Below are 13,756 nucleotides of genomic sequence, written 5' to 3'. Positions count from 1 at the left end.
AAGGGCAATCAAAAGGCGCCTCTAAAGACACTAAAATACCATTTCACAATCCTTTTACGGAGGGTAAAATTACTATAATTTTATACCCAGTTTATGGTTCATCTTTCATCTGGAGACTTAATTGAAACTTCTTTTGTGTCTTTCTTCTTGTCTAATTTGTGGTACTGAAGAAATGTATCTTGTAAACAAGCAGAAAAGTGGGTGGATGGGGATGTTTTCAGTGCTGGTTGCTTAGCACTGAAGTTTCTCTGTCTGTCTCTGTCTACAGTCTGTTCCATTTTCTTCTAAATAAATGACACAGGGATGACACTTGGATGTAAATGTACATTATGTCTTGTACGCACAGCATTTACTAAAAATAAACCAGATCCGTAATATGTTATAAAAAGGGGCATTTTGTTCAGAACGTTTACACAATGACCTCAATTAAAGTCACTAGCACAAGTACGTAATTACATACTAGATACACAAGTGAAAGAGTACATTGACAATTTCTTGCTTTGTTTCTGCTGTTCACGTGTTGTAGGTGGTGCACAGGTTCCGTCAGGGAGGCTTCAACACGCTGGTGTCGACCTGTGTTGGGGAAGAGGGGCTGGATATCGGAGAGGTGGACCTCATTGTATGCTTCGACGCTCAGAAGAATCCCATCCGCCTGGTGCAGCGAATGGGACGTACTGGACGTAAGCGGCAGGGACGCATTGTTGTCATCCTGGCTGAGGGACGCGAGGAGAGGGTGAGTGTTTAACATTGGTTGCTCTACCAAATGCACTTAACATTTAAACACCTATACCAAATTTTTAGCCTTTGTGTTCCTCAGACCTACAACCAGAGCCAAAGCAACAAGCGCAGTGTGTACAAGTCCATTATCAGCAGCAAAAGCGGGTTCCACATGTACCCCAACAGTCCCCGTATGCTGCCTGAGGGGGTGAACCCCACCCTGCATAAGATGCACATTACCTGTGGCCAGTTCGACCATCAGGAGAACAGCAGGCGGTCTGTCAGGGGTCGGAGGTCCCACTCTGAAGGACGGGCCTCACTCATCCACCCTCAAAACCTGAGTGAGACTAGATTTTAATTATTCAAAATGGAGATGGAGAAAAAAGCTTTTTTGACAGGAAAAAGTGGACATGGTTTTCTGAGTTTGTGTGTGTCTGATGTGTTAGTTCGCCAGGGCAGCACAACATCGGACGGGTTTCTGAGCAGTACTGAATATTCCCTCTGGGCGTCCACCATGAGGCTGGAGAACGACGAAGCTCATCCAACCCTGAAACAGTCCCACTTCATGACCTTACCGACTGATCCACCACCTCAGGTTTCTTTCTTTATTTCTTTGTTTGTTAGTTTCTCTCTTTAACAGGTCTGAAGAGTACCAAACAATGGACGACATGAAGATAAATCTGTCCCATTTTGAGGCTAGCATACACATCCAATCCATGAAACCAACAGACAATATAAGTTAAGATCCTTCAATAATGAAATAATACATTATAGATACATAGAACAAACTTTTATTCAGTAGTTTTTAAAAAAATTTGATGGGCCAAGAGTCATCAAGCATTTGAAATTTAACATCTTTTAATCAAACAGGCACATTGGAAGTACTGTAACATAATTGATATCCAGATATATTGAATGGACCTCTCAGGTTTGGATTTGTTTGGAGCCTGTAATGGGTCTGCAACTCTGAGCAAATCTGCGTTGGCTCCCGTTTTTGACATAACACAGTGGCAGAGCTTCAGTTTTCCATGATATAAGCTGTCTAAATCTTAAAGATCTCATATTATGCTCATTCTCAGGTTCAATTGTTTATTTTGGGTGTCTACTCGAAAATGTTGACATACTTTAATGTTCATAAAACACATTATTTTTCTCATACTTTCCATTGCTGCAGCACCTCTGTCTGAATGCTTCATTTTAGTGCCTAGTCTCTTTATTCCTGCCTGTGTCTGGCTTGAATATATTGTTACTTTTTAAACAGTATTTTATAACATAAATATAGCACAGCAAATTAAAACATTATGCTGTATATTATATGACACATAACTTTTCTATGGTTTCATTTCATGTCCCGAAGGAGGAAGTTTCCAAAAACCAGAGACCAGTTTCCAGAGAGCTGTCTTTGTGGGAATGGAGACACTGGCAGCACAAAGCGCTTCCCACCCATGCTGTGGATCACTCCCTCCGCTGCCACCACTTCATTAAAGTGATGGAGCTCATAGACGGCATGAGAGAGGAAAATGAGGTGAGAACACGAGGTTAATGTATGATTATATTGCTGTGATTTAACTCTGTGAGAATCAAGAATGAAGCGAATGTAGCCCTACGATGCGTCATAAAGGTAAATAACCTCAAAAGTCTTACATAAACGTTGCTTCCTTTCATAAAAGTGTTTATGCAAGAGAAGAGCAAATTTTATAAACTCACCAGGCTGAAGGGAGTCAGCTGAGTTGCATGTGAAGCCACGATTGTGAGTTACTACATTCATCGTTTTGACCTGGAAGGCAAATTCCTGGCATGATAAACAGGCTCTGTGGTGTAATTGTGGTTTTAGTTTGTTTTTCTTAATTCATTTATCTTCAACAGGATGTTTCCAGGCTGCCCCTCCTCTCGTCTTCATTTCTCTCAAATTAGATTTCACCTAAAAAACATTTTAAAAGGAAATAACAAAAATAGCACTTTTGAAATCACGGACGTGATGAAACACGTAACGCTAAGTAACGTAATGCTATTTTAGATCAAGATGTAATTTTGGTGATGTGTGGCAAAATATTCCTATGGACAGGTGAACTAGAACTTTTCTCTCTCAGTCATAATGTTGTCAATAGATCAAGGCTGGATGTTTACAGCTTCAAAGCTCATATCTAATCACTTTTTTTCTGACCTCACACCAGCTTGGTCTGCGGTCTTAACTGCTCATTGATGCCAATCTTGTTTTACTGGTAGCTTGAATGGATCAATTATATCAGCAAGGTCATCAGATCTACTAGCACTGGTCACACAGCAGTCGTTATCATGCTGAATCTACAAAAGGTCTCTAGCAGTGAAATATGTTTTACAAACCACGCTGTGTTGATGTGTTACCATGGCGCTGTTTGATAAGCAACATCAGACACGTAATTTAGCCACAAGACTCCTCCATCGCTCTCTTTTTGACCTTGTTTACACTCTGCCAACCCCTCACATTACACACCTTTGCACCTCCAAAGGCCTCCTGCTCTCACCATCTGCTCTTTCACAAGATTGTGCCATCGATAACACCCCCCGACTTTGTCCAAATCCTTGAAATTGGGTCAGAGATTATGGTAAAACTGACTACTGGCTGAACTAACAAGTGCAAGGGCTCTTATTACTTTTTTTTTCGCCCTGCAGAGTTAGTCTTGACCATACTTGGGAAGGAGAGAATTATCCCACCTGTAAAAACAAAACCGGATCACTGGGCTAGATGGCAGCTAATGTCTCACACGCCTCCAGGGATGATTTCAGGTCATGAAGGACCCAGTGAACAAAGGATAACTTATTTTCAAAAATTTGTTCAGACAAATGAGAAAAAAACAGCTGACAACATTTTGTCTCCAGAAGCTATATTTAATACCCTGTAAAACTCAAAGGGCTCAAACCTGAACCTCAAGCAGTGCAGGGACATTTCCTGTTTTATGGCAGAGACAATGATTTTTATTGGGGGTTTTTTCATTGTCTATTATTTTCTCGATTAATTGATTGTTGCATAGCATATAAAATGTCACAAAATAGTGAAAAATGCCCCCGACTTTTGAAAAAATTCTGCAGAAGTGACCTCTAGGTTGCCCATTCAGTACCCTTTCTGTGTGCTGGTGCCCCTTTTATTTTATTCGGCCCTGCCCCCTTATATCCTGAGTCGACCACTAATCCTCAAATGTTTTGTTTTGTCCACAACCAAAATATATTTTACTGTGGTGGTGGCGTAAATTAATCAAATTAATAATTAAGCAAATAAATTTAATAGTTTTCAATTAATCAGTTAATTGTTGCCGCTCTAATACTGCATGTGTTGTGTTCCCTCTGCAGTCATTAGTTATTCAATAAATAGGAGTAATCACTAATTGCTTTGTGCTTATTTGATATACAGTAAATTATCCTGTGTACCTTTGCAACACAATACGTAGATGTTATTCATGGTATGTTAATAATTTTAAATTTTTGATTGTTTTCAACTAAAATTATTACATATTGCACCTTTTGAAGTATCAATACTATGCAGCAGAATGACCTCTTTCAATGTTGTATTATTACTGTGCATGATGTATTATTATTACTGCATATACTGTTGGGTAGTTTATTACGGAACAATGCATAATTTTATAAACAGATATTATTTACCTTTATTATTTTGACTTTATTTTATGGAAACTACTAACCTGAGAAGTATCGAGTAACTGCAGCTGTCCAATATGTGCATCTGAAATGTAGTAAAGTTGAAATATAAAGTAGTAGAACATTTAAAAACTACAGTGCTCGAGTTAGTGTAATGAGTTACATTACACCACTTTTGCTGAAGCTGCACGTCCTCTAAATCTGTTGTTTTTAATCGTCGTAAATGTAAAAAGGTTTTTTAATCTCGATGTGCATCAAGTTATGCATAAATAATCATTGGGGTCAGTCCATTTTTTATTCATTCAAGTGAGTGCTCTATTATGAGGAAAACATTTGAGATAGATTAAAAAATAGTTTTGAAAATTCCTGGGACCAAACCTGGATCACTGTATGTCAAAAGGAATCATTATTACTTTCCACCAAGTTAAACTAAACTCCAAAACCTGTGTCCAATGTCTGAGATACAAACAAACTGCACGAAACATCCCTGAAAGAAGATTTTTTAAAATTAATTAAGCTTTTTTTGTGTGTCTTTTTTGTCTTCCCCTGCAGTGTTGTCTTCCTAGAATTAGACAGATCCACCATCCTGAACAATACTCCTATTTAACATTCACTAGACATCCACAGTTTGTGCAAACAGACGTGTTTCCATTAACACACGAGCAGCCTGTTGCTGTTGTTCCACTCATCTTTACTTCGGTAGGGAGTGCGTCAGCCGGCTTACTTGCTCGGCCTGTATTTGCAAGGAGGCCATCAGAGGGACAACAAAAAAAGAAGTACTTAAATGAAAGGCCAAGCTTTTTTCCCCCTATGAATCTTACCAGCACATATCCAACTTTAACAACCTCGCACCACAGAAGCCATTAGTCTTATTTGAAGCAATTTTCTGTCTGGGTGAGTTCAAAACCATGCTGTGCTTTTCATTGTGCTGCCTCTTTCTCTTTGTGATGAGGGGACATAGAGCAGGCAAGCAGGCAGGCAGGCGGCGGGCCTGCTCTTCTGTGATTATGTAACGTTTCTCTGAACTGTTACATAAAGCCAGGAAGCTGGAAGTAGGTCGGGCCATTATGACCTACATGTAGAGCGTATTGGGCTGAGGAGGGGAGCGGGAGATCAGAAAACAGATGCAAAACAAAAAAGATAAAAGAAGACAATTAGTCTAGGTTCTAGGTTCACCAAATTATAGGCTTTTTGTAACGATCGCTCAAGTGTGCTGTCAAACAATGATATGTAATGGACACAGGATATTTTTCCATTTCATAATCAAGTTTATTGTCTAAACTGCACCAGCGCACTGACACGGTAAACTCGCTGGGAATTTAATGATTTTAAATAAACCCAAGTATGTTTTTCAGCGTGATTATTTCTTAAAACAAGAGTTTTCATATGTGTCCATATTGACTAATTCATCAAAACTGATGTATTGGTCGGGCATTAGCTTTAAGTAGATGGCAACTCATCTAGCCTAACTGTCTGACGTCAGATGCAGCCCTGTACTCTTCCTCGCCACCTTTTATCTTAATGTAGATTTAATGATTCTTGCGTTGCCATATCAGGGCCTTTATATAAGCCTGAATTTACATGACAATTCATTTTTGTTTGCAGTCAGTAACCATAGCTTTTTCTGTTCTTTGCCACATTTGCAGTAGGGTCTAATGCTATTAATAAAAAATAGATATGCCATATGATCATGTGATTTTTGCTGGGGTCTGGACCAGACAAGCATGTTCTCTTACGTCTGGAGAATATGATTCGAAGGATGGAGGATCTATGTCCTAACACATTTTACTGTTATCAAGGGCATATTGTGATTTTGATAAATTTTGATTAATTGCTTCGGCCTATCTTGCAGTGGAGCATCATGTGAATCAGGGCAGCTGGGGTTGCTTCAGTCGACCAATTTCTAGTAATTTGAGCCGTAGCATGTTTGGAAACAAAGTCACGCAGGCTGATTATTACGGGTGCTGCATTCTTTTGTGTGTGTCTTCGTTATTGTAGCGCGGTGAGATAATCAACGGAGAGGAGTTTCCACTTTGCTGCTTCCTTCATCATGCAGTCTGAAACAACAAAAAACCCTCTGACCTTTCCAGCCTCTGCAGCGCTCTCTCTCTCCGTCTCTGTCTTCGTCATCAAGTTTATTTCAGTCTGCTACATCTCTAGATCTACAGCCTTAATCTGATCATTAATTAATTGCGCCACCAGGGGTTAAGGTTAATCCTGTGGGTATTGAGTCTGAGCATGTCAAGAAACTCACAAGATATAAGATAATAAAATGTATCTTCAAGTGAGGAACACGATGAAGCATTAATACAACTCCTGTCGACTCCCGTTGATGTATTTTTTCAACAGGGAAACATCACTAACAATATTTGTATTGTATTTGAATATGTTTAAAGTATAAATAGATTAATTTTTTTTTAGCGGGAAGCCTCGCCTGTCTTAAGTATTCCGCCCTTATTGAGAAATGCTGAGTGTTGAGTTAATTACAGCTCTCATGCGAACGTCGAAGCCTCCAAGCTGTGTTTACCTCCAGGTGTTGTCTCATAAAACTATTTAGGTTAATAGTCCAAATGTGAAGAAATAATTGTTCAGGCATTTCACAGTTTTCACAGTAAACACTGCAACGAGCAGGAGTTACTTTAGACGATAAACCTGTGGCCTCTTGTGCTTCTCGAGTGGAAAATAATACACGTTTTAAAGTGAAGTGGTTAGCTAACATGTAGTATGTCTTTAGTTGTAAACAGTAACTTGTGTCTCCAATGCAGAAGGAATCTCAAACACAGCAATCACATAACTTGTTTTCTGTTCGTGCTGAAAATTTCAAAAGCTGTTGCACAAGCATGTTGGCAAACAACCTTGTCGGGACCACAAATAGCAACCCAATGAGATGCAATAAACATGATAGACATGTCGGAACAAGTGAACAATAAAAATGTCCGATGAGAACGCCATCCGCCATACTGGCATCCAGTCTCGGAGTAAGAAACCTGCTGATCAGGAGTCGAATTGGTTTCGTTCATTCAGGTCATGCCACATGATGAGAGCAGGAACTCTTCCTGCAATTAAACAATATTACACTCACAATATTCACTCATTGCTGCTGCAGCAAAGCAGCACAAAGTCACCTACGCAACTTTAATCCTGTTTAAAGGAGGAGTGAAACTGGACTGTATGCCGTCATGCAGTCATTTCAGTAATGGCGCACTCAAAATCATGGTGGCCTTTTATTGTCCAAGAGCACATTAAGTAGTAGTTGTGTGTTAAATTTCAAAGCATTTGGACTTGTGGTGTGGAGGGGTCTACCTTTCAAAGCTTTCAAGTTTTCAGCTTTAAATTGTAGTGCCCAACTCCTGGTTGGTTGTCCTGGGCCCTGGGCCATGGGAGGGCCCAAAAAGGTCTTCCAACCCTTGAAATAATCTGCTTGGGGGGCCTTCGAAGATCGTCCTGTCCTGGGCATAAACACGACTATCGGTGGTTCTGTGCCAGCATCAGGTTTCATTTCTCTAGCTCGTTCCAGCTCACAGCAAATTAAGCAAAAGACTCCTATAGCATGCAATGACAAATAGGTCACGCCCACATGCACAAAGCAATATGACCCGTTATATTTTGGTTGATACTTGCCCCCAGAACATATGCACCAAATTGGTAAAATTGTCTACCAGGGTTTGTGGTACAAGTTTTTGGTACTTGTGTCGGGCTAGAAGCCTAAAAAAGAACCCAAGTGTTTGTCTTTGCATGTATGGGCTCAGTAGTTTAGAAATACAGGCTGGAGTCAGTCCATTTAAGACCTTATACGTGATTAAAACCCTAACGCTGGAAGAAGAGATCTTGTATCTCAGTGTGACCTTCCTGGCTAAATAATAATAAGATAAGTAAAATTGTACTTCCAGTGAAAAGGCTTGAGGTGACTTTGGTTATTTTTATTTATTTATTTATTTTTTTACTGAATATAGAGTTAAATAATGAAGACAGAAAAAGAAAATAGGGCATGACTAATTTCCACCAGGTCAGCTGCACACAGAAATGGTTTAATTTTAAAGTCACTTACGTATTTGGTGATTTGGTGTTGAAAGCATGGATAATTATGAGAACAGTTTCACAGAGTTGAACTGGTGGTACAGTGGGCTGGTGACACCATACAGTGTACAGCAGGGTCTTACCCAATTTTTTCTGGATCAAAAGGCCTTTGGGGCATGTCGAAAGTGGCACGTATGAAGGCTGTTTTATAACAGCAGAGACAGTCACTTTTTCATGTGAGCTATGACCAGTTTCCTCACCGTAAGAAGGTCTTTTATGCACTGTTGCCCATTTTTAACAACGCCCGGGGCCATTTGTTACCACTCAAATCTCCCAATCTATTCAGTATGACGCTTTATTTAATACAATGACATAAGTTCTCTTCACATCTGGTTTTATTGCCCTCTTTCTAGGAAAACCCCAGTCTTTTTCCCCCCCGTACACACTCGCTCTCACTCTATATTAAGGTTTCTTTCTTTTCTGTTCACTGAGCATCCTCACCCTGCTGGTCACAGGTTTGATGGCACCCCATCGGCCCGGGCAGGATACCACTCTAGATGAATCACTTCCACATCATATGGTTTGCACGGATGACAGGTGCCGGATGATTACGATGTCTGTGTGCTTTCGTAAGAACCAGATAACAGATGGAGGGACAGGTTGATGTTTTAATTTTGGGCAGATTTATGGTGGTTTTACGCCTTTTAAAATGATTATTTTGGGGAGCAACGTCTGTCTTTTTTCCATGATGTTTTAATAAAGCATAACATTTGAGAAGCATGTTAAAATGGTCAGCGAATGTGCATATATTTAGACTAACGAAGAGACCGCCTACCATTTTGTGCACTTCTCATCTTTTCACATTTAAGTTATGGTGTAACCTCTTGGTCACAAGCAGCTTCTACAACAGCCACGCCTCTTTTGATGACATACAATCAAGCATTTATGAAGCGCTTATTAATGCCTTATGTTACATGGCCATATTCTACGACTACTGAGATTAACTAACAGTTTTCCCTCAATAACCTCCCCATTACTGCGTATTGAATGTAAATAAGGAAGTTCTTGTACATGAATTATGATCTTAATATGCTTTACTTTAGTACTGCAAGAATAGCCATTCTCCCTTACACATAAAGACTAGATTTAGAGTTTCTTGGACACTTAGATGAAGTGTTACCAAACAAATAAACGAGGACTGTTTATGTGTTCCATTCCTGGCTACAATGTGACATCCCCTCACAGAACACTTGATTAGATCACTGTATGTTACATGAACTGACAAGCTGTTTGACTGGTGAATTTGCTTTCCTTGGTGTTACATGTGTTGGCAAGAGGCTGATTACAGCTCCTTCCGGCAGAGGGGATGTTTTCTTACACAACTCTTCTGTGTATGTCTGTGTTTGTGTTTAGGGTGAATGCCGTTATGAGCAGGAGCTTCTTCCTTACCTCCACGAAGCGGATGGCCACGTGAAGAAGGGACAGAAAAAACAGAAGAGCACCAAGAATTGCGCTAAAATCACCGGCAGCAAACCCAAACCATCTCGCTCGACGCTGTCCGAATGCATCGACGAAGAAGCGGAGACGCCGTTCTTCCTGAGACTTCCTGTTCCACATCATACCGAGGCATCTAATGATGAAGTCACAGATCACCCGGGACCTGAGGCGATATGTCCTTGTCCCTCAATCAATGACTGCCCAGAAGCTGACATGGATGACAACTGTGTCTTTATTAATGAGGATGTCAGTAAATCAGAACACGCAGTCGACGAGCCTGTAAACTTAGACAGACTTTCACAGCTGATTAGAAAAACTGATGGAGATGTAGATGAAGATGAAGATGTTGAACTTCAGGCCATGTTCTACCTTCCTAAATGGGATTCATCACCTCCTCCCTCCTGTGCTAAACTCTGCCCAGGAAGAGATGAAAGTCTGAAGGTCATCCTAGCCAATGTGGTGGAGCTCCTGTCCCGATCTCCGCCATCACAGATTGAAGATTTAGAGGCCTACACGGCTGCTCAGTCACTCCCTCCTACTCCTCCTCATCAGCCATTCCTGGTAAACTTTACCCTGGATGTGGACGACGATGACGACAACGAAGAAATGATAATCAGTCCCAGCCCAACGTGGGTGGACTCCAATGAGCCTCCAATGGGTAAAGAAGACAGTAAAATCTATCATGATTGGCCTCGCCCAGAGGAGCAGCAGAGCGCCGACGTAAGAGCAGACAGTCCGACTTGGGATGAGGTTTTCTCGGAAGATGAGGCGAAAGATAATCATAACATAAGTTATAAGAACAAGGAGACAGATGATGAGGAAATAAAAAGTGAGAATGAGAGCAAGACAGAGGAAAAAGATCGTCATTGGGATGATGTGACGAATGAGGAAAAGCCAGACTTGACAGACGGCAGTGTAAAAGATGACATGGACCATCAGGTGGACGACAGCATGGATCTGTTCGAGGATGACGAAGCATTTCTGCAGGTGACCATCCCAGACATCTCCACTCCTGGTGTCACACCAAGGACTTCTCCTCGTGCGGGAGACTTTTCTAATAGCACAAAAAAGACATCTAACACTTTACATGTGCACACCCCAACAGCTGACAGCACACGTACGTTAAACACAGATGATTTAGCACACACAAAGCAAAGAACTCTGACACCTCAGGACACAAACGGCCAAAGCACTACAGAGACTAAACATAATGCACGCACAGAAACAACAGATAAACATGAAACGGATAATTCAAGGAGAACTCCCACAATGCAACAAAACCCTGACTCATTTGACACCTCCCATGACTTCTTCTCTGTCAACTTTGACCTTGGCTATTCACTGGAGGAATCTGATGAAGACGAGGATGTTCCTGCCCCATGCACGTCGATCTCTCCGCAGATTAAAAAACAGGCCACATCCGACTCTTCCACTCCCTATAACAGCTTCCACAGACCGAGAATTCCTCTGCAGTCCAGTGAATCAATGCTATCTACGCCACAGATGCTATCAGCGCACAGAAAGAGAGAAACTCAGCCTTCGCCTTTAATGTCTAAAGGTGGTGCACTCCCATCTCCGATCACATCTCCAGGAGTTAGACGGACGCTCATGCCTGGCTACGGCGGGCCTCGGACACCGTCTTTACTGTCCAGGTTGGAGCGGAGAAGACTAGAGGGTCCTATCCCCGAGGCAGGTGTGGAAAACAGCTCACATCTGGCATCTGTTTGTTTGGCTGAGTCACCTCCTCATCCAGGTTTGTTTAGCCTTCAAGATATGTGATTCATAAACTTCAAATGTCTTACTTCGTTGTGCCCTGCTCCAGATCCCTGCATTTTTTTTTTTATGTTCGTGTCATCCTTTTTAGTGGAGTGCATCAGTGACAGCGAGGATGAAGTTGTGGTTCATAAAAGAAGACTTCAGAACAAGGTCAACCCGCTGTCATCCCCAGAAATGGTGAGCAAAGCCTGGTGATATTGCTCTAATTGTACTTAAACATAAATAGACATACAGCCAGGGAAGGGGACTATAACAACCTACCAAATAAGTGAGAGGTAAATAATATAGACTGGTGAATGGTTCAGGACAGCCTGTACAGTAGCATGGGCAAAAAAGTAGGTGTATTTACAGTATTTTCAAACCACCAATGTATACAAGTCCTCTGTTCTATATGTGTAAACAGTACAAATAGTGCACAGAAGCAGAAGAGTAAATACAGGATAAAAACTAGAATGGCACCCAGTAGAGCGCATAACTCTGCGAATGCCTGCCGGAGTAGTAGTATTGCCTACATTACCCACAATGCAACTGAGTGACATCACTGTAGGCAATTTATCACATTACATGCAGCATCCTCCGGAGTCACAAAAGGCTTGATCTTGCTTTTTCACTGATGACGCAATACTCCCCAAGACCAGTAAACACACTTCAATGTGTAAACTTTCTGGAGTTACCCTTTAATGGGATGTATGTAAAAAGATGGCCTCTTATATTGTATACATTACAAATGCACCACACTTTGGCGCAAAAACAACAGCCAGGACTTACGAATTGGGTATCTGATTCAGACGGCTCTCGGGCTGCCACCGTCCATCATTTCCATCCAAGGCACCTGCAGTTGTCATGGCAACCGGCTTGCGAGCAGCTAGGAAGCATTTTTAGCTCCTGAAATGTGTTAGCAAAACACGTTACGACAACATATGTCAGAATCACATAACACACACACGTAACAGGTATAGACACAGATCGCATGTGTGTGTGAAATGTAACGTGTGTTGTCTCTGCCAGTCAAAGATCTGCAGTGATGTGGACTCCCCGCTGGTTGTGAACAGGAAACGTGTTGCTGCACTTAATACTGTAAGATTTTCTTGATGAGCTGTCAAGTATCCCACATGAGTCAATCTATTCAACACAGCCAATTTCCTTTTGAATACTTTTACTGCATTCAATCTTTCTGTAATGGCTTGATAACACGCAGCATCACAGTCCATTAACAGTGTAGGTTTTGACTGATTTGTCCTCCTCATTGGTCTCCAGACCGATGAAATGGAGGGCGAAGCTGTCTCTGATGATGATTTCCAGAATGAGTCAGTGTTCACACGCAGAACTACGGCAGCTGAGAAGCAACGAGTCCAACACGTCAAAGCTAAGGTTTGTAAGGAAACAGGTGGCTCTACAGGGACACTGTGGTTTGAATCTGAATCCTATCATTTATTTCTCCTGTTTGGATTACTGCATGCAATGAGTGACACCTGTGTAGGCAGAAATGATGTGTCAAAACCCTAGCTGCTGCTTGTCTCTTTCAAAACAATGAAACATTTCCGATCAGTTTAACTTTTGCCCAAAAATGTCAAGCCTGTAAATAGCTGTCGTTGTGCGGACACCATCATTATCTGTCAACCCTGACATTTTCCACCATTCCTTTCTCAGCATGCTGTACGTCAAACGGGGCGTCAGTTCCTGGATGAAGAAGCTGAGCTGTCAGAAGAAGACGAGGGGGCCGACATGTCATCTGATGAAGAGGATGGAGACGAGCAGAATCATTCTCTTGACGGCTTTGTTGTCGACAACACGCACTGTTCACAGGGACTGAACGGTACAACATGATTTTCCAAGACTTTATTGTGCCTCCAGTGGATTATTTCAAATGTAATTGACTGAATTGAAGTGTTTGAGCTGAAGAAATTGTGCTGTAACATTTACACTTCCTGTCTGTTCTCTATGTCAGAGTCAGAGATGCATGGTATTTACCTGAAGTCAGTGAGAAGCCCTGCAGTCCAGGGCAAGTTTAAAATGTCCTACAGAAATCATCACAACATGGACATATTTTCTCAGGTACACTGTTTATTTTATTCTCACCTTTCCTTTCAAAAGAAAAGTTCGTTCAAAAACTAGT

At 41.4% G+C, this 13,756-nt stretch overlaps 1 protein-coding gene across 1 annotated transcript in view; it reads left to right on the top strand.

The window, feature by feature from the left end:
• The window catches only part of fancm (FA complementation group M), a 37,887-nt gene that overhangs the window by 21,343 nt on the left and 2,788 nt on the right, over positions 1–13,756 (top strand). The window contains exons 10-19 of the mRNA XM_084381395.1: positions 527–733; positions 818–1,058; positions 1,164–1,312; positions 2,075–2,242; positions 9,781–11,617; positions 11,729–11,817; positions 12,649–12,717; positions 12,898–13,011; positions 13,291–13,456; positions 13,589–13,695. Coding sequence (XP_084237521.1) covers positions 527–733; positions 818–1,058; positions 1,164–1,312; positions 2,075–2,242; positions 9,781–11,617; positions 11,729–11,817; positions 12,649–12,717; positions 12,898–13,011; positions 13,291–13,456; positions 13,589–13,695 — 3,147 coding nt within the window. The remainder of the gene's footprint in view (positions 1–526; positions 734–817; positions 1,059–1,163; positions 1,313–2,074; positions 2,243–9,780; positions 11,618–11,728; positions 11,818–12,648; positions 12,718–12,897; positions 13,012–13,290; positions 13,457–13,588; positions 13,696–13,756) is intronic.

This window comes from Pagrus pagrus, assembly GCF_965226575.1.
Source record: "Pagrus pagrus genome assembly, chromosome: 18".
NCBI classification, from domain to species: Eukaryota; Metazoa; Chordata; class Actinopteri; order Spariformes; family Sparidae; genus Pagrus; species Pagrus pagrus.
This window is presented reverse-complemented; position numbering and strand designations above follow the sequence as displayed.